General features: G+C 47.9%; 1 protein-coding gene across 1 annotated transcript; it reads left to right on the plus strand.

Annotated features, from left to right (window-relative positions):
- The first annotated feature begins 15,290 nt into the window (after positions 1–15,290).
- Positions 15,291–26,632, plus strand: LOC144941237 (uncharacterized). Its single transcript, XM_078867858.1, has 3 exons — positions 15,291–15,724; positions 18,517–19,576; positions 24,998–26,632. The coding sequence occupies exons 1-3, from the start codon at positions 15,638–15,640 to the stop codon at positions 25,171–25,173; spliced, it is 1,323 nt and encodes a 440-aa protein (XP_078723984.1). The 5' UTR covers positions 15,291–15,637; the 3' UTR covers positions 25,174–26,632.
- The last annotated feature ends 202 nt before the right edge of the window (positions 26,633–26,834 follow it).

The raw sequence follows: 26,834 nt of genomic DNA on the forward strand, positions 1-26,834 counted from the left end.
TCTCTCTCTATATATCGTATACGTGTGTGGTGTGAGTGTGTACACAATGGGCAAGGCCGGCCTTAATAGGTGCTCGTTAACAGCGCTTGCACAAATCAAGGTGTGTTAAAAGGCCTTTGATACGGGGGAGTAATTGTTGTATTTGTGTATGTGGAGGTTAATTAATGAGTGGTGGTGCAGTGACCCAGACCCCCACGTTACAACGTGGATTCAAGTCCCTGTTTTGCGTTGTCGTCTATATGCCGCGTAACACATGCAATAACAACACGAACTGCATTTCACAATTCGTACATTTATGCTAAAGTGCCCCGGACTCAGAGTTCTTATTTTGAACTTCCATTAACATCCTTATTCCTGTATGCGCATTTGTACAAAAGGTGATTCCTATAAATCACCCGTTCTTTTGAGTACGGTAGCCCAATGAACCACGCGGACCCAAGTTCATGACCCGGCCACGGTTGGCATCAGTGGCGAGCGCCGTGTGGACCGGTTCTGGGATCGAACCTAGATAGACTCGGCTTCGGAACGAGTGCCTGGTGCAGTGCGTAAATCGTCAACGCTGGGGAGACAAAGGGGCCGTCCATAAATGACGTCACGCGATTTTGGACGATTTTGACCCCCCCCCCTCGTCACACGGCGTCACAAAAATCAGACCCCCCCCTCAAATATGACGTTACAAAGCTATGCCCCCACCCCCTCCACAAAAAAATGCTTCAAATCGCTTTAAACTATTGTCATTGTAGTGCGTATTTAATGTGGCGCTGCATTCTGATGTTGTAGGAGAAAACATTTATTAAAAAGTCTAATTAAGTAGAACGTGTTGTCTATACTTATTTAAAGTTGCGCGTTTTGATGTGACGTCACATTTCTCAAACCCCCCCCTCCTCGTCACACATCGTCACAAATGTCTGACCCCCACCCCCCCGCCCCCTAGGTGCGTGACGTCATTTATGGACGGCCCCAAAGACGGCCGCGGCGTCGTGCTGACGACGACGCGAGGTGCTGGGCACGATTGGGGAGCAGTGCCGGTGGGAGGTGTCCACGGTTCGTCTGCTCGGCACTCCGATGGGGATCCCACTTTGGTAAGATGTGGACTGATTTTCGTTTGTATCTCCTTCAAGTAATTTTCTGATCAGTTCCACGTGTCTTCGTGCGAACATAAGTGACGTCATGCGGTGCCACGTGACAACGTTGGGTGGCAATGCATGGCCTCGCGTGACGACGGGATTTTGCTTGACGTCACGCTTCAGGATGAATCCGAAAAACAACAACAACAATAACAACAAACAAAATCGTTCGAAATTCGTGTTATATAACGCGTCTCCCTTCCTCCTCTCCGATGTGGTTATTTGCTGGTTGTTCGGCACGATGGTCGACGTTTCGCTCCGAAAAGAAGCTCCCCCCCCCCCCACCGGGGACGTGCAGCGAAACGTTAGATTACCACGCCGCAGCAACACGTGACACGACCCCCAAACAAAAATAAAACCTCGTTATCGAGAGCCAGACTTGGGGGAAACCCTCGGTAGCTATGGCAACAATGCAGGGGTGTCTGTCGTGTCCCCTGTCACCTGGCTCTCTCGTGATAAATGGGGTTTGTCTGCGAAAGGTCACGCGTTCATCTTGTCGTTCAAAGCATTTCATTTCAATCGCGTGCCTCGTTATTTCAAATGGCTCCTTAACGTTTTTTACGCCGCGGGTTATTTAGCGCAGACGTTGATCTATTAGTGCTGGATGTTACTAGGTGCCCATGCTTGCTCCTGAGCACGCACCTACGTGTGCGCATGTCAGCGATTACGTGCGTACTTGTGTTAACTGTCTCTTTCCCGCAAACCCCTTGTCAATCCACTGCTGGATGACGAACGCTTCCGCCGTGCCTGCCTGCCGTGGGGGCGGTCAGAGGGCTGCACTGCGAACCCGGCGACCCGGCCAACACCAGTGACGATGACCTTAGCTGGTCCTGGGCCTCCCCTAGGTCGACTCAGCCTCCAACGAGTAGCTGGTGCGGTGTGTAAGCCATCGCCACGAGGGAGACAAAGGCGGCCGGGCACATCACCCCCTCGTGCGCCTTGTCGACCTTAATAGGTGCTCGCTAACAGCGTTTTATCCCTTTGTGCTGACCATTCCACCGCGGTGGCTCCCTTAATTAATTATCAGTTATATATTTATTTACCTGTGTTTTACATGTGGTTGAATACCTGCAATTCAGAATAACAACCCTACTATGTAGTACAGGATAAAGATCCCCCATTTAGCCTTAACAGGCTGTAGGGGCAAGTGCTGTTAGCGAGCACCTATGAAGGCCGGCACGGCACACGAGGTGGTCGGTGGCCAACACCACGCCCGGCCGCCTTTGTCTCCCTAGTGACTATGTTTACACATCGCACCAGGTACTCATTTGAGGCTGAGTCGACCTAGGGGAGGCCCGGGACCGGTTCAGATAATCGTCACTGGGTGTAGCGCTAACCGCTACACCACCGCTCCCCACTATGTAGTACAGTGTTTATATATACACGCATACTGTACTGTATATTTCTCGCACCTCCGATATAGCACGGTTGGCTGCGTACGGTGCGAACGAAGTTCGGCATGCACACATGCGCGTGCATGCACGCGCTTTTCGGAAAACTGAATCGTGTAATGAAAAGGCAACAACAGATCCGCGCGCCCAGAGAAGAGCGTTTTTAAAATAAAAAAAATCGGTGCCCGTGACCTGTCGTGACATACGGATCACACGAAACGTCGTGGACGTAGACACACCGGATGGAATGAAACGCCGATAGGGTTCTGGCAAGAGAAGCGTGGATAGCAACGACGTGATTTGAAGCTTTCGTGACTGCAGGAATTACTCTTTGGTTCTTTCGGTAAAACCAAGTAGAAAGAAAATAACTTAGAGAGAGACAAAACACAGACACGGAGACACACAGACAAACAAGCAGCGTGTGTGTCTGTGTGTCTCCGTGTCTGTGTTTTGGCTCTCGGAGACACGGAGACACACAGACACACAAGCAGCGTGTGTGTCTCCGTGTCTGTGTTTTGTCTCTCTCTAATTTATTTTCTTTCTACGTGGCTTTCCCGAAAGAACCAAAGAGTAGCAACGACATGCCTGGAATGAATGAATGAAGAAAAACAAAAATCAAAACAGAAAGAGGAAGCCACAGATCAGAGAGAACGCGCGGCGAGAGGCGGAGACACGTTGACGGTCAGGGTCGTGGGTTTTTCTGTGAACCATCACGCAAAACTGCGATCATCCTCACCACAGCGGCTTCTGGCTAACCATCTGAACCAAGACGGTCACTGCCATCGCGTGATTCCAGACGGCGCGTCTGCGGCCGTCTGGAACGCTCTTCGTTCAGATGTTAGGAAGCCACCGGAGCTGAGCACCTTCAAGTAATCTAGATTGAAAACGCATTTGCTTTAAAACTGTGCTCAGTTTGTTGTGCTTCCCTACGATTAGGGCGGTTGGCTGCGTCTTGTGCGAAAGTCGGCGGAAAGCGTGACTTTCTAGTTGGATAGCGGACTTTACTCTGTGGGATTCTGTGAAAAACAAACTCGGAAGGTTCAAGAAATTAACCGATGAAGGGTTATTTATTTATTAACATTAAACAAAACATCCATTCCTGATCATCGATGAAAAAACAGCCGCTTAAAGTAAAGCAAATAAAGGAACAAACTGGCTTAAAGTATAATTGCATTTTCTTAGGTTTTTTCGGTAAAGTCACGTAGGTAAAACATTAAAATTAATAAAAGTAAAATAAAATAATATTTAAAATAAAATAAAAATAATAATTTTTATTTTATTTTACTTTTATTAATTTTCATGTTTTACCTACGTGACTTTTACCGACAAAACCTAAGAATATGAATCCTTGCAGTCACGAAAGCTTCAAATCTAGAATTATAATTGCATTGTTAAATACTGTATTGCCGGAGAACTGCATCATAGGAAAGCCCACAATGCAACGCGCGAGATGCACCCTTTGTTAAGTTAACATATCCGCGTGGCAAGCGGCCAACAACAAACAGCACCGCCATTCGTTGCAATAGATAAGAGTTAACGCGCTTGCTTGAATTGAGCACGGTTGTTATTTTTTTCCCGAGAGCTTTGTAAAATAGATGATGACAGGGAGAGACAAAGCAGAGGGGGAAGTGTTGGGACATGCGGTGGAGTGGTCGAATGTTGCGTTGCAGTACCTTTCGATATGTATGTTAATGTGTATGAATAGATATAGTCACGTGTAGCGATGTGTGCCTTTATTAGGGTGCGCGTACTACGTCTAAACTAAAACTGGTCTCTGTGTGTCTATGTTGTGTGTCTCTGTGTTGTCTCTCTCTGCTTGTGTGTCTGTCTGTTTTGTCTGTGTTTTATCTCTCAAATTTAGTTCTACCTGACGACGACTGCTTGTGTTGCAATCGAAACGTCGTATTATATCATTTAATTTGTTTTCTTTCTCCGTGACTTTACCGAAAGAACCAACGAGTAATTCTTGCAGTCACGAAAGCTTCAAATCAAGTTTAAAACTGGAAACTAAACTTAGTTAACCAGTTAAAAGCCGACTGAGCTATTCGATATTTTGCAGAAGCGATCTGGTCACAAATGATAGCTCAACGAAAGTGGCTTATCACGTGGAAAATTATAGCAGCCAAATACTTTAGAAGCATGTTGATTCTAAATGTGGAGGGAAAACCCGGAGGACCCGGAAAAAAATCCACGAGACCACGGTGAGACAGAACATGCAAACTCCAAATATACAGCAGGCGTCAGGGTCGGGATCGGGATGGAAACCACGACCTCCTTGCATACAAGGCTGGGAAGATAACGGCTCGCCCCTTCTACTTACAAAAAGGCTGTACATATATGTGTATCACGTATGCCGCGTGTGTGTATATATGTAAATATGTAAATATATCGTCTTTGGTTCTTTCGGTAAAGTCACGTAGGTAGAAAAGTAATAGATCACAGTTTTTCCTTGCTGTGGTTGTCCCACCTGATGACGATTGCTTATGTTGCGATTAAAAACGTCGTGATCGATTATTTTCCTACCTACGTGACTTCACCGAAAAAACCAAAAAAAAGGTTATGTAATTATATTAAATAGCCACGCGTATCTTGCTGTAAAGAGCCACGCGGTCGCCACGAGGCAGCCAACATCAGCTCTCCATTGCGAAAGCAAAGCGAGCCGCCTCTCTCAATGGGCTCTCAGGTCACGGCCGTCACCATCATCATCGTCATAATCAGCCGCGGCCAACCTACTAATTTCATCTCGGAATTACTCCCTGAGCACATTTCCGTTTTCCTTGCGTGAGTTATCGTTCCGCCTCGTGTTCGAGTGATGCATCGATTGACGGATGACCAAATGAGGGGTGTGGACGCATCCCATTATATGCAGTCGCTCATTCACCCGTCATCCTTCACGTCGACTTAGAATCCACCAGGTCGCCGGCTCCAATCCGTTTCCCGTTTGTGGCACTTGGGTAAGTCTCTGAACTCCCCTCGCCTCTGTCCACCCGCCGGCATACGAATCGATACGAAATCTGGATATTTATTTATACTGGAGGAATCCGATGAGCTATGAAGCTTTTTTTCACACATGTCCAGTAGGTGTCCAGTGGGGGCGGGTCAGAACGTTATAACAACAAACAAACAATACAACACACGCGATAGGAATACAAATACACGACAGGTCGGTTAATCGATCAACGGTACACCACCGTTGGCCCATCGATCGGCAGATCGACCAAACTGTAAAGCCCCAAGGGTCCTCTCCAGACCTCGCTCTAGTCGAGGTCCTTTCGCCCGCAACTATCGCGAGCGAGCAACTTGCAGGTGCTGCGCCTTCAACTTCATTTGGCCACGCTGGAGCCGACGGAGGCGGCTGCAAAGCACGTGCCCGCTGGCTAGGGGAGACCTGCGACGCCACCGCGTGCCGGTCGCCAGGCACCCTCCACCACCAGCCTAAAGTACCCCCCCGCAAGGTATGCGATGTCTCGATAATTAGATATGCGCTACGATAAAGCGGCGGTTTACAAAGCGATAGCTGCCGACACCGCTGGAAGCTTAATAGCGCAGAAAACTAGCCCCGCGTGGGCTTGCCTTTTGTCCACGCGCATGTCTTATGCGCGTCTTTGTTTCATTTGCTTTGTGTCTGTGCGTATCTGCAAGCCGTCTTGGCAATTTAAGCCATAACACCTGGAGCTTGTCGCGGGACCTCCTGCCAGGGAGCCCTTCGACACATCGCGCACGTGCGATCAAAAGTGCACCTCCCCTGGCACTAGCGGCGCCGAAGGGGTGCAAACGGCCACTTGGTTGTTTTTATTTTATGTTAATTTTACTTTTATTAATTTAAATGTTTTACCTACGTGACTTTACCGAAAAAACCTGAGAATATGTTTTTAGTTGTTGTTTACGTCCCATGTTCGCGCACGCTACTATGATGACAATATCATTGTCATGTATTGTCGATGGCTGATGGTGGTGATTTGTCCAATGAATTGTGTCACTGTGTCCCAAGGGTGCCACTTTCTTGAGTTGTCTCAGTGGGTAAATCTACGATTGATTGTCGAATTACTTCTTTGCTGTTCTAAATACCAATCGCGTAGTTGGCATATCAACTAAACAAGAAAAACATCAATGAAAACCTATGTACAACTCATGAATATTCATGGTAAATTCTCCTGGCACAACACGAAAGGTTACTCTGCACGTGTTGATTAACATATGTTCATGAAGGGGAGGGGTGGTCACAGGGTTCGTGTACCCTTGTTTAAACCATGGACCTGGGGCGATGCTTACGATTATAGCCCCTATTTACGTTGCGTACCAAGGCATTAAATAGGCATTCGCGAGCCTTTTTTGAAAAGGTAAAACGTGTTAGATGCTGCGTTGGCGGTAGTGCACAAGTGTGGTGAACAAATACAACGTTTCGGGTAATGGCCCTTCTTCATGGCACATCAATGCCCATTCACGGTGTTGTCTGGACAAGGTTCACTGCCCGAAACGTCACCCGTTAGTGTTTTTATAAAAATGTATGGCCACATTGCTGTTTACAGATGCGTTGAGCACATTTATCATTAACATTTACAATTCGACGTTAAAGACACGGGCCATTGACCGTATTACTCGACCTCTTGCGTTGATTAAAAAGTATATTATCTGTAAACGCTGAACAGATTTAAAAACAATCATTGCGCTCAATACCACGTGACCTTTTTTTTTACCAGTATCAACGTATGAGAAACAAGCAGACGTTTTACACTTTCTGGCAATAAAACAGCGTGTGTTAAGATGTTCAAACACCAAATAGAAACCTTTTGCAAGGCATCAAGTCTGCATTAACCACACGTGGTGCTTGTGATGAACATGACAAACAACACTCTTAACTCAGTATTCTGATTAGTGTTGATTTGTTTGTTTAACCAAACATCCCAGGGTAGGGACCCGCTTATACAGCGATCCTTAACACTCAATTAGGCTTTCATGTAATGAGCAAATGCCATAATTTCAATGGCTATCTTAACTCAGACATTTTGTCAATCCACTGCTGGATGAGGGCCTGTCAGGGCGCCTGGTGGGTTATGGGGGATTTCTTTGGCCATACATCACCATGGCTGGTCAGTGCTGCTTTGTGAAGACGCGAAGCATAGACGCGGTGTATTGAGTAGAGTACAACAATGGATTTAACTGCACCGACCACCTATATGATCACGCATTCCGGTGTTACTCTCCAGACACTATCCAGGCTCAACCTTTTATTTTTTTTATTTTATTTTACTTTTTAATGTTTTTACCTACGTGACTTTACCGAAAAAAACCTAAGAATATGAATCATTGCAGTCACGAAAGCTTCAAATCTTGCTTAGCTTCTGGGTTCCGACGGGAACCCAGAAGCTAAGCACGGTTACGGGCTCTAGTTAGAATCGGGCAACTCGTTATGAATAATTGAACAATTTGCCGGCTTATCGGTACCGTGCAGGGCAACACATGCAGCACGTTTGATAGAGAATATTGTTTTTGGAAAATAAAAAAACAACGTATGTGATCTGAAATATTTAAGGAATAATGTTTTTCAAAGCAAGAATGTATATATACAGTATATATATAAAACACACCGTATGTTTTAAGATTTCTGACCGTGGTGGATATGGCCCATGGTGGAAACCCGTCATCGTGAACACGAAAGTGTCACGACCTGCTGAACATCTGTGAAAAGGAACTTCATAGCTCATCGGATTCCTCCAGTATAAATACATCTTCTGACAGTGATATGAAACATCTACGGGAATATGAACAAAAAAACCCATACCAAAGTGTCTATAAACACACGGTATATACCCTAACGTTTCTGCCCCGAAGGTAAACACATTTTCCATGGAGGCATACCGACAGCGATTGTCACCAGAGCTGGTACCGACCGATCCCCTATCTCACGGGACCACACGAACCACGCTGGAACGCCCCCCCTCCCTTCATCTTTGCGAGTAACGGCATGGACGGGACCGGCTCGCGGAACCGGGGGCCACGCCTTTCACTTGTGGAGACGCGACGCGAGTGGAGAGAGGTGATAAGAGGGGGCTCCTTACACCCTCGGTCATAAACAGGAAAGATGGGCAGCAAGTAGATGGGATTGGAGGGGGGGGGTATGGGTCCTAATCACTAAGGAAACGAGCCACACATGATATGTTTCAGTACGGGTGTGTGCGCGTAACGATTTCTGCACTTTTGAGTTATAGTTTACACGACTGCCCTTGCAGTAGAGCAAATACACTGCGAGTGAATATCCTCCCCCTCAAGTAGTGTCGGTCGTGTGGGTTGTTCAGCCATACTTCGCCATGCTGGTCAGTGCGAATTGGGAGGAGGGGGGTGTTAGAGTTAGCTTTGGCCGGCAATCGAATTCGGTTCTGTAATGCCACTGCTCCACTCAAATTCCATTCATTTATTCATTTAGGAAGTTTCAATTTTTTTAAAAAAAGTCAGGAGGCTCGTGCATTTGAGTTTATTGTCCATCTCTTGCACCTCCCATTAGCACTTTTGGCTACGTCGGGTGCGAAATAAGTTCAACATACATACATGCAGTGTTACGCTCTTTTTTCTCATGTTGAACACTTATTTCTTCCGAACTGCTTTTTCCTTTAGTTTGCTGTCCTTCCCCCGCACCTTTGCGAAATAAGTGCAACATGCACACGTGCATTATTCGTATGTATGTTGAACTTCGCTCGCCACCGCACGTAGCCAACCGTGTTAATCGAAGGTGCGGGGGAAGGACAACAAACTAAAGACTCAAAAAGCATTTCTGAAGAAATTAGTTTTCAATCTAGATGTAAGAGTGCGCAGCTCCAAATGAGCAGAGCTTTGCTTCGTGTTGGAGGAAAGCAGAATGAGTACCAGGCAACCCCCCCCCCCCGTCCAGAGGTCTTAAAATGACGAGCCTACTTGCTGTACTGCCATTCTATGATCATCTCGCAATTTCAGGCTGTGTCAGGTGGTGACGGGTTTAACGACACGCTTGTATGTTGAAAAAAAAAAATTTGATCGCGAAAGCTCATATGTGTTAAATTTCGGGGAGCGTAAAACATTTAATGGCGATCCACCGAACCTCTCCCCCACCCCTCACAAAGGTATTGGCCCACAGCTTTCTGCGCTCTGCGATGCGTAAAGCAACAAGGTGGTGATAAGTATCTGTTCGTGACGCAGGGACCCCCCCTCCACCCACCCTCCCTCCCTCCACCTGAATGAGATGGGCAGTTTAACACGTGGGGATTCTCACCTGTCCGCGTGGTATTTTTTTTAGTTCGGACCGCCAGGCTCTCTCTCTCTCTCTCCCTGTCACTCTCTGTGGATTTTCCGGGGCGTGCCAGTTACCCACACCACCACCACCCTCCGACATTGCACATCGTTGATTTAGATTGAAATATCCGAATATTCACGCGCACGCAAGGAATTTAGTCCCAGGGTCTCTAATTCAGTATTAAAACATACCGTATATATGCTCCATCTATAACAGAGATTTGTTTTTGGGTTAGATCGCGTAAATAGAAATGTCTCGTTAAACCCGCCACCACTCGACACAGCCATTTAGTAAGGTTTGTCACGTTAACAAAAACGTGGCAATTAATTACTTTACTCTTTGGTTATTTCTTTAATACCTACGTGACTTTACCGAAAGAACCAAAGAATATGGATTCCTGCAGTCACGAAAGCTTCAAATCAAAATGCATCACTAGTACAGCACACCGGTGTGTTGAAGAGTTAATCGACAACATTTACAATCCGAGTACTCCTCGCGAGTACTCGGATTGTAAATGTGTTATGTGTGCTCCATGCAAAACCAAATGTTTACACGTTTCACGTCTGCAAACAAGCCACTGAGTCCTTAAGAGTTTTTTTTCTCAATATGTGTTCTTATACAAATATACTGTGTTTTTTTGCATGTATATCCGTCCATGCGGTTGTTTGACCATACTTCACCACGGAGGGTAATGCAAATCTCCCAAGGTCACGAATAGCTGATTCTATTGCGCGGCCTTTCGCGGTTGTGCTGTGGGGTTTCGGCTGATATCGCGTGTTGTTCGGCATGATGTCCGACGTTTCGCTGTTACGTCGTGGAAAAGGGGGGAAAGGGGGAGGGGGCGTTTCAGTTTCCCCGAAGAAGCTCCCAGAACTTGGAGAACGCATGCGGTGGGCTTATTGTTATTTAAACCACATCTCCTTCAGTGGGTTTATTATTTTTAGCTTCTCCTTATCTCTTGGCCTTTCCTTATTCTTACAAGGCGCCTTGAGACATGAGTAGAAGGCGCCTTACAAATAAATGTAAATTATTATTGTTGTTGTTGCGTTGCTGCTGCCGCCTTACAATGTTTCATGTGTCCGTTTCAACACCGGGACCGATCGAACGCGTGAATTCACAAATCAGCTGGGCTACGTGAAACGTGTACAGCTGTTCTAAGCATTTGCGGCCAGCGCTTCGCGACACAACCAGAAAATGTATCGCAACGCGGCGACTGAAACCAGAATGGATAAAAAAAAACATCCTCCGTGTAGCCCGAACAGAGTGTGAGCGAGCAACAACAGAGTCACGCGGTCACCGCGCCTGCAATGAATTCTGGGCCCTCTGCAGGAAGCCACCGGTGCAGAGGGACTTCCCTTGCGTCCGTTCTGTCCTCAATCGTCACCGAGATGAGCAGCGATGTCGACGGTGCAGCCCTCGTGGTCACGCAATGCTGGATGTCGAGGGTTACGCGCTCGTCGTGCAGGGTCGTCGTCGTGGTGGTGGTTGTTGTTGTTACCATACTTCAACCCTAGCTGTTCGAACTTCTTGCGGGGTGGCGAGATGTTAACTACCTCGCTTGGTATACAGGAGGTCGTGGGTTCGATCCTGCCCCAGACGCCTGCTGCTGTATATTTGGAGTTTGCGTGTCTCTCTCCCCCGTCGTGGTCGCGTGGATTTTTTTTATCCGTGTCCTCCGGTTTTTTCCCCTCCACATTCAGAAACAACGTGCGCTTAGAGAATATTTGGGCGGCTCTGCATTTTCACGTGACTAGCCACTTTGCTGAGCTATAATTTGCGGCTGACAAAAAAAGAAAACATTCTATCTTTGGGTCCTTTTTGTCAGTATCAAAATGATGAAAATGATATTATCAGAGCTTGTTTGTTTTTTCGCGTTTGCCACAAGTATGTGCGGTTAATGCACACACTTGATGCCTTGCAACAGGTACGTATTTGGTGTTTGACCATCTTGACACACCTGTTTTATTGCCAGAAAGAGTAAAGCCTATTTTTTTTCGCTTTAAAAAAGTTTGGTTTTAGTTTTCGAATCTCGCAGCTCGTATTCCGCCCCTCCTCCTCTCTTCCCCACTCCCTCCATCCCCCTCCCCTCCCTCCCTGCTCCCCCCCCCTCATTCCGCCCCCATCGCTCCTGGGAACCCAAGGTTCTACTTAGGAGCGGTGTTTGGATTAATTCGTGGCTGGTGTTTGGGGAGCCTGGGGTTGTCGCGGTGCGTGCACGCGCGCGCGCGTCATTGCACGGAAGCCAAGATCGCGTTTCGTCAAACCCGCCGTGCGCACCTGTTCAGGTGTGCCCAAGAACCGTGGAAGGAGGGGGGTACGGGGTGGGGGGAGGGGGGTACGGGGGGGGGGCGTTGCCTTCTTGAAGGTATGGCCTTCGTATGTTTATATGTTTATTTAAAAAAATATAGAATTCTCGCTCGTTTTTTATTTAAATGCCCGTTGCCTAGGGAGCACTCTCTCGCTCACAGCAGGCAAGCCAGCCCGCCGGCACTTTGGTCAACGGGCTGCGATCATGCTGACGAGGCTCAAGATAAGTGAAGCCCCGGTGCATTAACTCCTTTTAAAAAAATCCTTTATATTAAGTTCACTTGTTAGCTTGCTTGCGCGCTTACGACCGTGCAAATCTTTCGGTCGTTTTTTTAACCCACTTCTCGTGATCCAATGGAGCTGACATTTTGCACACAGACTCGTTGTGCGTGACAATTTATTTTCGTGAAAATGTTTTTCCAAAATTTTCCACTTTTTAGGAAAAAATTTTTTTCCATATTTTATTTAAAATACCAATGTGATAAAAATGAAACTCTTACTCAAGAAAAACAGAAATGAATAATAAAATAAAACCGATGCCACGCATATAAAGGATTTATAGTGAAAAACTTTGTTTTTACGGGTTAATTTTTTGAGACTTAAACAAAACGCCACTCGAAGACATCACGAGGGTGTTCGTTTATAATTTGATTTTAAACGGTGCTATTTAATATAGACTGTCCATGTACGCTTCTTATAGACTGTGTATCCACTGTTTATATAGACTCTGCATGCCCATTTAGTACACTGTGCGTACACACGTGTAAGTAGACTATTTATAGCCAGTGTATGTGCATTTTATTTAGACTGCGTATGCAGGCTTTATTGAGTGAATGGACACTTAGACCGCCAGTGCCGGATTAAGCTAGTGCGGGGCTTGTAGCATCTGGTATAAATGTGCCCTAAATTAAAACAAACGCGTAAATATGAAAACACAACTTTTTAATTGCACATTAAGTAATCGCATTTTTTTGTTTACTATACAGCCAGATAATACCACAAATCGATAACCTTAAAAACCCAGTCGTTCAAAAAAGTTGAAGGCGGTATAGTACTATAGTAATAGAGCAAGTGCAGACTCACTGAACCGGAATAGACAGCTTGAATACATTTCGCGCGGGGCCCTTGAAAGTGCGGGGCCCGTAGCATATGTAGCTACTTTTGTTCCTAGGATAATATATTTGCAGAATCATTAATATGCAGGAAAGAATTGGACGTGGGGGTGTGCGTTGCAGCAACGAGGCTAGTTCACAAGTTACACCTTGCACAAGCTTCGATGCTGCGTTAATTTGTCTGTGTTGAACATTTCAACACTTTTCTTTTCGTCGTTTGTTTTACATCTGTATAAGTTATGCAGCTGGTGTGGGAGCGAGGGGGGGGACAGTGGTGGAATCTCCCCTCCGACGACTCCACACGCAGTCTCGCTTGCGAGGCGCCCTGCCGTAGCGACGGCGCTCATCACCATCAGCACCATCACCAGTAGCAGCAGCACCATCAGCAGCACCATCAGCAGCACCATCAGCAACAGCACCATCAGCAGCAGCACCATCAGCAGCAGCACCATCAGCAGCAGCACCATCAGCAGCAGCACCAGTAGCAGCATCACCATCAGCAGCAGCACCATCAGCAGCACCATCAGCAGCAGCACCATCAGCAGCAGCACCATCAGCAGCAGCACCATCAGCAGCAGCACCATCAGCAGCACCATCAGCAGCAGCACCATCAGCAGCAGCACCATCAGCAGCAGCACCATCAGCAGCAGCACCATCAGCAGCAGCACCAGTAGCAGCATCACCATCATCACCATCATCTCCAGCAGCACCATCAGCAGCACCATCAGCAGCAGCAGCACCATCAGCAGCACCATCAGCAGCACCATCAGCAGCACCATCAGCAGCATCATCAGCAGCAGCGTCATCATCATCATCACCAGCATCACCATCACCATCATCACCATAATCACCATCACCACAATCACCATCATCACCATCAGCAGCGTCATCATCAGCAGCATCACCATCATCACCATCAGCAGCATCACCATCAGCAGCAGCACCATCAGCAGCAGCACCATCAGCAGCAGCACCATCAGCAACATCACCATCAGCAGCAGCACCATCAGCAGCAGCAGCACCATCAGCAACATCACCATCAGCAGCAGCACCATCAGCAGCAGCACCATCAGCAGCACCATCAGCAGCACCATCAGCAGCACCATCAGCAGCATCATCAGCAGCAGCGTCATCAACATCATCACCATCAGCAGCATCACCATCACCATCATCACCATAATCACCATCACCACAATCACCATCATCACCATCAGCAGCGTCATCATCAGCAGCATCACCATCATCACCATCACCATAATCACCATCATCACCATCACCATAATCACCATCATCACCATCAGCAACATCACCATCATCACCATCACCATAATCACTATCATCACCATCAGCAGCATAACCATCACCATCATCACCATAATCACCATCATCACCATCACCATAATCACCATCATCACCATCAGCAGCGTCATCATCATTTCCAGCAGCATCACCAATCATCACCATCATCACCATCAGCACCATCACCAGCACCAGCATCAGCACCAGCATCATAATCATCATTACTATCATCACCACCACCACCATCGCCATAATAAACTTCGCATCCTAAATCTTGCCCCGTAGCATTCCTCACGTCACGTGGCGCGCCGCACCTCTTTATTTCTCAGCTGTGACGCTATCCCGTGACGTCAAAGGAGTAGAGGGGGGGGGAGGAGGGGGTGGGGCTGGAGAAAGGTGGAGGGAGGGAGTGATGGGTGATGGATGATGGTCGGGGTGGGTTGGTGGGAGGGGGAGGGTAGTGCAAGCGACATTATTTGTTTTCGGTAACCCAGGGAGATGATGGTGATGAAGAGCGAACAATATAATGGGGGAAGCCTGGTGCAGCCAATGGGTCGTTTTCGTAGTTGGAGGTGGTGGGGGGTTATTGGATGATGACCGTGCTGGAGTAGGAGGAGGAGGGGGAAGGGGGGGGGCGTGGAGGAGGAGGGTCTGTCCCTCGTGCGTCGCGCTTGCGCATTTGGAGCATCACACGGGGACCTCATAAAAGGGTCCAGCAACGCGCATTCGCACAGTCACAGCCGCAGGTAACACCTACCACTACCACCAAGCAACTGAAACACAGCAGGGAGAAAACATTATTACGATTCACAATCGGCGTGTCGCGCGCAAAACTCGTAACACCTTCGTACAGATGTATTATTCATCGAGTTGTCGCCGTTCAAATTAAAAGGAAAATCAACGGCGACGGCGGCAACAAAAAACAACAGCAACAGCAGCAAAGCGCGCAGGAGATTACAGGCGAATCCACGCTGCGTTCGGATCGCCGGGGTCTGAACGGACGTTCGGCTGCTTGGGGAACGTGCCCTGCTGCAGTGGCTGCGAGCGCAGCTCTGTAGCAGCAGCAGCGGCAGCAGCAGCAGCATCAGCAGCCTGCTACTGCTGTGTTGCAGCAACTCGAGGAAGAAACTGGGACTCATGGCAGTCGCGGACTCGTCTCTGCCGTCGTTCAACAACTTCTCGAGTCGGGATATCGGCGATCGATACCTTAGCAACATGCTCACGGTGAGTGCCCCACGGCTGCGTTACGTCTCTTGTCTCTTTCGGTCGCTACAGGTCGCGTGGCCTTTCTTGCGATGCCGGGATGGTGTAAATGTCCCGGGTTGTTTGTTGTTGTTGTTGGTGGTTATTGCCGTTGCGAAATTACACGTGTGTTTAATTGCATGAATTAATCGTAAATTGGCGTGTGCGTATTTGCGGTTACACGCATAGCGTAAGGATTAGCGGCGACACGGACGATGAAATAGCCTTGAACTGAGATGTACACTCTCTTATAAATATAACGTAATACTTGAACATTTAACAGCTTTTAATTTTCCCTTCTTGTTCTCCAATCCCCTCGTGCATGAACGTCCACCCCTCCCCCCCGCTCCCAGGCCGTGTGGGTCATCGGGGGATGTTTAGTCATACTTCACCACGCCGCTCGTTGCTGGCTGATGACCGAGTAGGGAAGGAACGGGTCCAGAATCGGTCTGCAACGGGACTCGTAGCAGAGCGCGCGTTAAGCACCGCACTTACTTTACTTAACATTATGCATATATATACACGTAATTCATAGCAAACGCATTTCTTTACGTGAGGATTGTACCATGGGAGATCAAATTAACTGCTCTCTGGTTGGAAGTATACTTTTTAACGCACTTAAATTTAGCACAATTTTATTTTGCAATGCAGATCTTGGTGTAGGTGTGTTTGTAAATACGTGTTTGTTGTGTATGTGTGTGTATATATATATAACGTCTTAAACACTCTGGTGAGATGTTAACTCTCTCGCCTGGCATACAGGAGGTCGTGAGTTCGATCCCGACCCTTGACGCCTGCTGCTGTATATTTGGAGTTTGTGTCTGCTCTCTTTACGGGTCCTCCGGTTTTTCCTACCACATTTAGAATAAAACACGCTTTTAGAGTATTTGGCTGCTATCCACGTTTACGTAATGATAGGCCACTTCGTTGCGCTAACATTTGCGGCGAGGTCGCTTTTGAAAAAGAGAGTTCTTCAGCTCAGTGGGCCTTACTTGGTAAAATTTAAAACGTAAAAAAAAAATGTTTAATAGTCTTGTGGCCGTAACGCATAGGTACGCACATATATATATACACACACACACACACGTGTAACACGGGCATTCATATGTACATACTTACACCTACACGTAGGGCACACGCGAGAAAAACCGAGTACACAGTAATGCTAATGGAGCGTGAGCATATGTACATACATTGCGGCGCGCGGAGACAAAGGTCGATTGTAACTAATGCGACTAACAATACCGTGCCAATTATAATTCAACGTCGTTTTTGCAACGTTAATACGCGCGTAGGTTATTCGTTAACTGGTGCAACGTGTTTGTAATTTTTAACGTGATACGATACAAAACTGTTCGTTATGAAGCGAAGTTTTCGGTGATGGATACGTTGGCCAGTGATGCACACGAAAAGCGACATTGCCCGAAACGTCGCCCATTATATACGTGTCTTCGTTTAAGGCCGCCACACAGTGTTATTGACTCACTTGTTGAAATTGTTGTTGGTTGTGCTCGCTATGAATACGTGAGGGTGTAATGCGCATGCATATGCATACATGCGTTCACTCGTTAAGAGTTTGGCGGCTGCTATGAATCTCCACGCGATAAGCCCACTTCGATGCGCTATCATTTTGTGATATCTAGGTCGCTTTTGATAATGAGCGATATAGCTCAGTGGGGTCTTACATGGTAAAATAAAATAGTTTATGGTTTATACGCGGAGTGCCTTGTCTTTCGCCGTGTCTCAAATATCCACTGCGCAGTCGGGGACCACCTTGCTCCCGTGATGAATTATTCAAGCGCTGGGTCGCCTCGCTCTTGTGAAGTTTCCCTTCGCTTGAGACGAGCTACAAAACCAGAGTGCAATCGGCCCCCATGCCCCCCCTATCTCGGATGCTCTAAGCGGGTGTTGAACCTGGTTCGTGCTGTGCTTTGGGTGATGGCCCGTGCCAGCGGTTGGTTGGGGTGTGGCCGTGAGCTGGTTCAGATGATTGCGACACATAAGAAACACGATTCTTGAGCTAGACTGTGCGGAGCTTTGAGCGTCTCTCCTCTCGTATGTGCGGTCTGCCTTTTCTCCGGGAGCCAAACCTCGCAATGCGTAGACCTCCTGAAACCTAAGTCCGCGATACTCGGTGATAATTTACCGGATAAATGAATGGCTATTAGTGTCCATATTATAAACCCCTTATTATATTGTACGTTATTACCGCCACCACCATCGTCTCCATCACTACCAGGATCACCAATACATTCGCCACCACCACAACTACCGGGGGCGTTAACGTCGCTACAGCCATAATCGTCGTCATCACAAAGACACCGATTTCCCGTAAAGCGTCAATAGGCTGTTGGGGCAAGTGATGTTAGTGAGTACCTAATGAAGGCACACGAGGGAATGAGTGGGTGGCCAGCACCACGCTTGGTCGCCTTTGTCTCCCCGAGTTAGATTTTTTTATCTGAACCGCACCAGGTACTCATTTGAGGCCGAGTGAACTTAGGAGAGGCCCAGGATCGGTTCAGATAATCGTCACTGGGTGTCGGTCGTGAGCCAGGTTTCAAACTCTGGTCGCCGGGTTCGTAGCGTAGCGCGCTAACCACTACACTACCGCTCCCCACCACAACCATCCACACCACCACCACCCTTATCACCTCCGATTAGCACGGTTGGCTATGTACAGTGCGAAAGAAGTTCTACAAACACACACACCAAGTATTGCCGACTCTCGTGGCTGACCGCGTTGTGCCGTGTGCGCTCCGCCCTCCCCTCCGCAGCGCTGGAAGGTGGACAGCCCAGTTCCGGTCGAGCGCAAAGAGGACGACGACATCGTGGACTTCATCCTCGCCAACTCGCTCACTCCCATCCCACCGCTCCCCCCAGCGCCGGGGGTATCCTACCCCTTACCCGATACCCCTGAGAGCTGTGGAGGAGGAGGTGGTGGCGGTGGTAGCGGCGGCGTATACTCGAGCTCCCAGCATCAGTCATCTCTGAACGGCATGAGCGGCATCGCCGGCACCGCGTGCGGCGGCGGCGGCTCGAGTCTGGTGGCTGAACTCTTCACGCCGGACCTGCCCTGCTCGTCTCAGTTCCCAGGCTTCGCCGATTTCCACGCCAATTTCGCCATCAAGATGGAGCCGGGAACCCTCGACGTGAGCTCTTGGGAGTCCACCTCGACAGCGAGCGCCCAGCACCAGCAAGTCCACCACCACCACCATCACCACCAGCAGCAGCATCATCAGCAGCAGCAACAACAGCAAGCGCCGTCCTTTCGCGTAAAAGTGGAACGCAGGGAGACGGCATGTTACCAGCAGAAGCCGAGTGCATCGTCTTCATCGTCAACCTCCTTTCACCTCGCTTCGACACAATCGCTGCCGTCCCACCTTCCCGATCAGCGCAGTGCGCTACCACAATACCTGGTCGCAGGGCAGCAGCAGCAGCAGCAACATCAGCTGCACCTTCAACATCATCATCAGCAACAGCAGCAGCAGTATCAGCAGTACACGCTTCAGAGCTGCAGCTACAGCGGGCGCTACCCTCCGCCCTACCACACGCACATGCAAAGCGTGGCCGGACTCCTGCAGCAGGTGACGTCCTCCGCGTCCACCGCGAACCCCTGCACGCCGCCCACGTCCCCCTCGCTGGGGGCTCGACCCGCGGGCTCTGCGGCGTCGGCGGTGGCCGCGGGGACCGGCGAGGCCGAAGCGAGGCCCCGCCGAGGGCGGAGGGCGCAAGGTGGTCGCAGGAGGTTGGCGTGCCACACGTGCGAGTTCCCGGGCTGCGGCAAGACGTACACCAAGAGCTCGCACCTCAAAGCTCACCTGAGGACACACACAGGTGAGCGTGGAGATGACGACGATGATGATGATGATCGTGATGATTGAATAATTGGGGGGGGGGGGGCGGGGGTTGAGAAAAAAAAATCGCATCGCAACATCGGCACCTCTTTCCACCTCCCGCCCTCCCATCCGCCCACTACCGGCAGACGTAATGTTTGCACCGGACGTAATCAACCGTGATAATTAATCGGAGGTGCGTGCGGGCGAAGGGCAACAAACTAAACGCGCACACAAAACATTTCTAAAGAAAATTAATTTTCAGTCCGGGAGATGTTTAAGTGAATAGCTATCCCAGTGGCTTCCGAATATCGGAAGGAAGAGCGTTCCAGACGGCCGCAGAAGCGCGTCCGAGAGCGAGCGATGCGGTGGCCGTCTCTGTTCGAATGTTGCCTGAATGCGCCTTGGTGCCGCACAGGGATGGCTGCCACTGGACGGCCCCCTTGGCTAGACTGCAACAGTGCATTCGTAATTGTTCAAATGAAATGCGCTGTTAGGGACTTTGAATTGGCAAGGAATTTAAGTGACTTATGAATTCAACTCGTTTCTATCGATGTTTATCATCGTCATCCACGATCTGTCCCCTCCAAGCCGTTGCCACAGACCATTGTGCGATGGATGTAACAATCCAAATAGGGGGTGTTTGATCATACTTCACCGCGCCGGTCAGTGCGGTTTTGTGAATCCGGGAAACGCGCACGACCGGTTTACGTTGCCGCTTGTTATTGATGTTAGCCTGGGTCGGGGTTCAAACTCGGGTGGCCGGGTTCGCGGTGCAGTGGCGATGTTTACGCATCGCACCAGGTACTCACGATGCCGCGAATCCGGAGGTATTAATTACGTCCAGAGTAGCGAGTTGTGTGTGTGCGTGTGCGTATGGGGAGCGGTAGTGTTGTGGTTAGCGCTGCGCTGCGCTCCGAACCCGGCGACCCGGGTTCGATTCCCGCTCACGGCCAGCACCAGTGACTATTATCTGAGTCGGTCCTGGGGCCTCCCCTAGGTCGACTCGGCCTCAAATGAGTACCTGGTGCGGTGTGTAAACATCGCTATTGGGGAGACAAAGGCGATCGGGCGTGGTGCTGGCCACTTACCCCTTCGTGTACCGTTCCGGCCTTCATAGGTGCTCGCTAACAGCACTTTCCCCTCGAGTTTTTAAAGGCTATACGGGGATCTTTGCTTGTGTGCGTGCGTGTGCTTATTAATTTGTACTTCTGCGCCAATGTGATGCTCGGTGGAATTAGTCAAGCACTCCCAAGGCAGGGAAACAATAACAACCGCATTGCATTCGTAGATGGCCTTCCACCATCATCAAAAACCGCCAAAGCACATAACAATCCAACCGTACAGACGTTATTGTTAAGTGACTCTTTTCAAAACGTGTTTTGTAATCTAGCGGCTAAATAATGCCACGTTATTACCAATAACGTCTTGAAAATCCGGTAGCATTTATTTTCAAAAGCGCCAAACTAATGGGAATCACAATGCACAACACCAGTCCAGAGTTTGCCTGATTAAAAAAAAAACATGCTGCTGGGTAGTATAGGCCTCGAAAGCCGAAACAGGCTGGAGAACTAACATATATTTAATTCGCATTTTGAAGACCCGGAATGGATTCTACTTGTGTTAATTAAACCACGAATAACCATTCAACACCATTTGTCAAAACCACCTGTGGTCTTAACATATATGTAGCAAGTAACGTTTCGGGAAAGACCCCATTGTTCATAGCACATCATGAAGGGTCGTTCATGTGCCGTGAATAAATCCAATTGCCCGTCAATTCACCGATTATACATAATTTTTTTCCTTTGAAGGCCACACCCAGTGCTGTTGTTGTTCTTGACGGGTGTGATTTTTTTATTTTATGTTACTGTTAATCGTGCATATACGCCAACTAACAGTACAGAAGCAACAGCATCACCAAAGAATAAATATAATCAAAACCTTCGCCCAGGAATCGAACGTCCTCAAAATAATATAATTTCTTTTTTTTTAGTTGTTTGAAAGTTACACATCTATTTACGGGTTTTTTCCCTTTAAAATTAATTTATGTTTTAAATTAGATTCGTTCGTCGCTGCGTTGCTAATAAAAAGCAAACGCATTTACGCTTCCTTAGAGGAATAAAGTAACTTTCCATTAACTAGTCACTTTGTTATAAACGTGCTTTTTTTAAAGTAACGATTTGTCAAAAATTGGCTTTTCTCTCGGGGAAGGATTTAATATGTTTGGTGTATATATATGTTGTCTGTGTTGTATCGTGGGATATTCGCTTGCCATATGATTCTATTATTAAACTGCAACGAACTACAAGGCCTACTTATTCCGGGAGAAGAAACCCCCCAAAACAAATCGGAAAACGAAAATACATTTTCCGTCTTATTTTCACTGCTCCTACATTAAGCGTAACGGCAAATTTAATGTAAACTATTCTGCAAGTGAAGACAAGCTCAGTAAAATATTTGACGACTGTAATTCAGGGTGTTTTAAATTGATGGACCCAATGTTCAAAGCAAAGCGATTTCAAATCGGGTCCATTTTTTTAGAACACTCTGTAATATGCACGCTGTGGTATATCTCGTTTGTTATGATGCACGTATTCAATAATTACATCGAGGCTACACTTACCGACAGTACCGTCACTTGCTATAATAATAACAACAGTAGCAGCAGAAATTACGAATCGTATATACAAATTATTATTAATGATAGATGCTATACGGTAATTACGAATGGTACGTACGAATGATTACGTTCGCCGCTTGGGTGCAATTAGCATAATCCATTCAACGCAAACTCGTGCCTTGGCCTGGTATTCATTGCCTCCTGAGACTCGCGTCGAATTCACGGTCATGTGATGCGCTACGTTCAAAACGACAACCACAATGGCTCTGCGGTGCTGCTGCTGCGTCGGATGTGTTGTTGCGCGATTGACGAACAACAAACAGCTCCACACATTCCTCAATAACACCGTGGCCTTGAACGGACACTTATATTCACGTGTTACGAAAAAAGGGGCATTTGCCCGACACGTCATCTATTTACATTTATAAAATCTCTATAGATAGATTTCGATTTAAAGCTTTCGTGACTGCAGGAATTCATCTTCTTGGTTCTTTCGGTAAAGTCACGTAGAAGGGAAATAATAAAATAATACAAATTAAACACAATAAAATTAAATTCTTACGACGTTTTTGTTATGTTTTATTTTTATTATTTCCCTTCTACGTGACTTTACCGAAAGCACCAAGAAGACTCTATAGATATGTTTCTATGTCAAGCATGGTTGGCTACGTACGGTGCGAAATACGTTCAACATAGTACACACATAATACATACATACAAGGCTACAGTGTTATTGCAGAATTCGTTTTTTTTTTAAAGTTTGTAATACGTATATCTCGGTACGTGATTGGTACTGAACACGGGTGCGCGCGGGCTGTTTGCCATTTTAGGAATCAAGGTGGCTTCGGGAAACGCCCTTTGCTGGACCAAGGTGGTGGGCAGGCGCGTAGAGACGAGTTTACATTGTAATGGGGGGGGGGGAGGGGGGGTGTTGTTATGTAGACAAGCTGGAGGGGGTGGAGAAGGGGGGGCAGTGATTAAGGTGAGAACGGTGGTGCAGCGGTTAGCTCACGGCGCTACAAACCCGGCGTACCGTGTTCGACTCCCGCTCAAGGCCACCAGCAGTGACGATTATCTGAGTCGGTCCTGGGGCCTCCCCTAGGTCGACTCGGCCTCAAATGAGTACCTGGTGCGATGCGTAAACATCGCCACGAGGGAGACAAAGGCGGCCGGGCGTGGTGCTGGACACCCACAGCCTCGTGCGCCGTTCCGGCCTTCATAAGTGCTCGCTAACTGCACTTGCCCCAACAGTCTGTTAAGGCTATCAGGGGGGTCTTTGTATTTGGAGGGCACAGCTTATGGCTTTTCCTTCGGTTTTTCATCCAGGTCTGTAGTGGATATATTCTGTGTTGTCTCGTCTGCCGCTGCTGGTTGTACTACAATCGGGATTCCCTCTAAACTAAAGTGCCATCACTTTAGTTTGGAGGTCGTCTTTGCTTTGTCCATCGACTGAGATCTGGTTGGGTGTTAGACCAGATCGAATGTTCGGCATGTGTGTCTGTATTCTTGGTGCTTTCGATAAAGTCACGTAGAAGGGAAATAATAAAATAAAAGATATATAAAACAATAACAAAAATTATCACGACGTTTCGACTGCAACACAAGCAATCATCATCAGGTGTGAAATCCAACATTTCTTGATGTGGATTTCACACCTGATGACGATTGCTTGTGTTGCAGTCGAAACGTCGTGAGAATTTGTTTTTGTTTTGTATTTGTATTATTTTACCGAAAGAACCAAGAATATGAATCCCTGCAGTCACGAAAGCTTTACATCAAAATGTGTGTCTGTATTTAGTTTTGCCTTCACACGGTAAGAAAAAAGTGTGTTTGTGGAGCGGTAGTGTAGCGATTCGTGCCACTGCTCTTTGAACCCGACAACCTGGGTTCCATTGCTGCTCACATAGCTCACATCGATGACGAATATCTGAATATCCTTAAATGGGTATATATTTTTTTTGCGGCGAGCAAAAACATTAGCGCCGGGGAGACAAAGGGGGCCGGGCGTGACGTTGTGCCACCGACCCCCGGCCTTCACATGTGCCGTGCCGGCCTTCACATGTGCTCACCAACAGCACTCACCGCAGCGGTCTATCGCCAGGTTTGCAGGAACACGTCGGAGAAATGGCCCAATAATTATAATAAAAGTTGGTACTAAATTTTTTATTAGTGCAGTTTTGGTTACTTTTGTTTTACCCTTTACCCACACTGTGTTTGTTTCTCTTCAGTGGCCGCTAGTGGCTGTGATTTACAGGCTGATGGTGCACTTTTATAACTCCCATTGCTTGCCACCCATCACTCTCCGCCTCTTTGCAATTTGCCTATCTTTTTGTTTTATTCTCTAAATCTTCACGTTCAAATCGAGCCACGACACACACACACACTACACGCACCCGATGGTTGGTAGAGAGCGCGAATCTCTACCCGTGGGTGTTGGTGGGTCGCGAGGTGCCGAGTCGAGACGCTGTCACCGATGAGCGTGGTGAGCAGTTACTCGGCAACGTTTGTCCGAGTCGAGGCTAGTTGGGGGTGGTTGATTGGGTGTTTGGGTGGGTGGCTATTGGGTGGGTGGGTGAGCCCGTGGACTGCTGCTGTAGCAGTTGTCACGTGGCGACTTATTTTAATTCCTGCCGGCGAATCGATCGACGCGGGAATTGCCCTCGGTTGATTTTTGTCGATTTGCACATCCGTCCGTTGCTGTGTGCAACAGATGGCCGCGTCTGTACATGCGTATGCTATGATGATGATAATAATAACATTAACAACCTTTGTTGTCGCCTTTCCTCTCTGTCTCTGCAGGCGAGAAGCCATACCACTGCACGTGGGAAGGCTGCGGCTGGAAATTCGCGCGCTCCGACGAACTGACCCGCCACTTCCGCAAGCACACGGGATTTAGGCCCTTCCAGTGTCACCTGTGCGAGCGGGCCTTCTCTAGGTCGGACCACCTGGCCCTTCACATGAAGCGCCACACGTGAGGATGAAGGTCCCCCGCCATGCCTGCCCGCCCTTTAAACTCACCCCTACTCCATCCCCGTCTCTATCCTCCCCCATCCCGTCTTCCATGGACGCTGCCTGATTTAAGATGTCACCACTGGACAAGTGAGATGCCTTAAGACTTACGTTCTCAGTAAGATTCGATATCTATTATAAATAATTTAGTGTAAGAGAATTTTTTTTTGACACATGTCTGCATTGCAAAAGAGATTTTTGCATCTCGATGGGGAAGTCTCTTCAAGTAAGGACTCCATTGCCTTATCGTAATGTTTTTTGTATATAATGTTTAAAAAAAAACTAAACTTGTAAATATGAAATAGACGACTCTGCCATCCCCTGTTGAGGTTCTTTTGTTGAATTGGTTGAATTCACAACACGCTTTGGGGGTTCTGATTCGCTTGTCTGATGTTTGTGTCCGGTGCTTCTGCAATACCCATTGAGACACAACGCAACGTCTTTGTTATTCATACCGGTCGGGTGTCCACGGCCGTGCTGTGGTCACCTCTCCGATGCGCGACTCCGGGTTGTGCACCGCGTGTTGTTCGGGCACGATGTCCGACGTTTCGCTTCATCAAGAAGTGAATTCTCTTCGAGGACGCCGAACGACACATGCACGGGTACATATCCCAACACAGCAGAGTTCCATACATACACAAACAACAACAACAACAACCGCCTTTCACCACTAAGTGGTGGTGACGCTTGTGCCATGCTAGGTGCACTTGCACACATACACACACACATGGGGAGCCGTCAAATCCACGTATGAATATGGCTCATGGCGGTTACTCGGGGTGCAATTGTGTATCGAGCAGCCGAACGTATAATTTTTAACTCCACCATATCACGCAGCGATACGTGTGAATATAAATGTCATTTTCATCCTGATGGGTTCCATTCACGCGAGCACTGCAGCCGCTAGAGGCCGCTATAATTCACCGCGATGTAAAAACAACAAGAACAAAAATATCAAATCGATGTTACGCATATCGAACCGCTGAACCGAATCCGTAGGATTCATCGAATCGCCGGCGAATCGAAAGTTACGCCTCGAGTGAGAACTTATGTGTGGCGCTGAAGGCAGCGGGTCAAATTCTTATCACAGTTGACGAGTCTCTGCGGTGTTTTCAAACAAAACGATGACATTTCTCATACTCCTTTTGAATGCCCCCGTGCGTGTACGCGTGTGTGAGTGTGTGTGTTTGTCTCGGTGTCCCAGTGTGGCACGGTACGAGCGAGCAGTGTTTTGAGTAATTGTAGACGAGACTTGACAAAAAAAAACCGTGCCTTCTCCAAAAGTGTCCCAGCGGTTCACGGCCATAGCAATGCAGAGTGGGGGTGGGGGGAGTGAGGAATCTGCGAGTATAAATATATGTAGAGCACCAGCGAGGCGGAGCGCTGCTCAAGTTGTACGCAGCACACCACGTGGTCTGTTGCACAGGCAGCTTATTCGGTTTCTTCTTAGTACATACAATGATGCTGCTTTAATGCAGCATCATTGTACGTTTTGTTTTCACGAGTGTCTGTGATTTATATATATATATATTTTATAATGAAGGCGCTGGGATACTGGAAAAGAAAAAGAAAGTATTTGGAAAGACAATTACTTGAAGTGTCGCGTGCACAGGGTATGGCTAGGAGA

Source organism: Lampetra fluviatilis, chromosome 24 (genome assembly GCF_964198595.1).
Source record: "Lampetra fluviatilis chromosome 24, kcLamFluv1.1, whole genome shotgun sequence".
NCBI classification, from domain to species: domain Eukaryota; kingdom Metazoa; phylum Chordata; class Hyperoartia; order Petromyzontiformes; family Petromyzontidae; genus Lampetra; species Lampetra fluviatilis.

Bases quoted from the DNA above. Each gene is read 5' to 3' on its own strand.
- LOC144941237 (XM_078867858.1), top strand. From the start codon at position 15,638: ATGGCAGTCGCGGACTCGTCTCTGCCGTCGTTCAACAACTTCTCGAGT. The intron at 15,725-18,516 runs GTGAGTGCCCCA...TCCCCTCCGCAG, and splicing joins ACCTTAGCAACATGCTCACG to CGCTGGAAGGTGGACAGCCC. The intron at 19,577-24,997 runs GTGAGCGTGGAG...CTGTCTCTGCAG, and splicing joins TCACCTGAGGACACACACAG to GCGAGAAGCCATACCACTGC.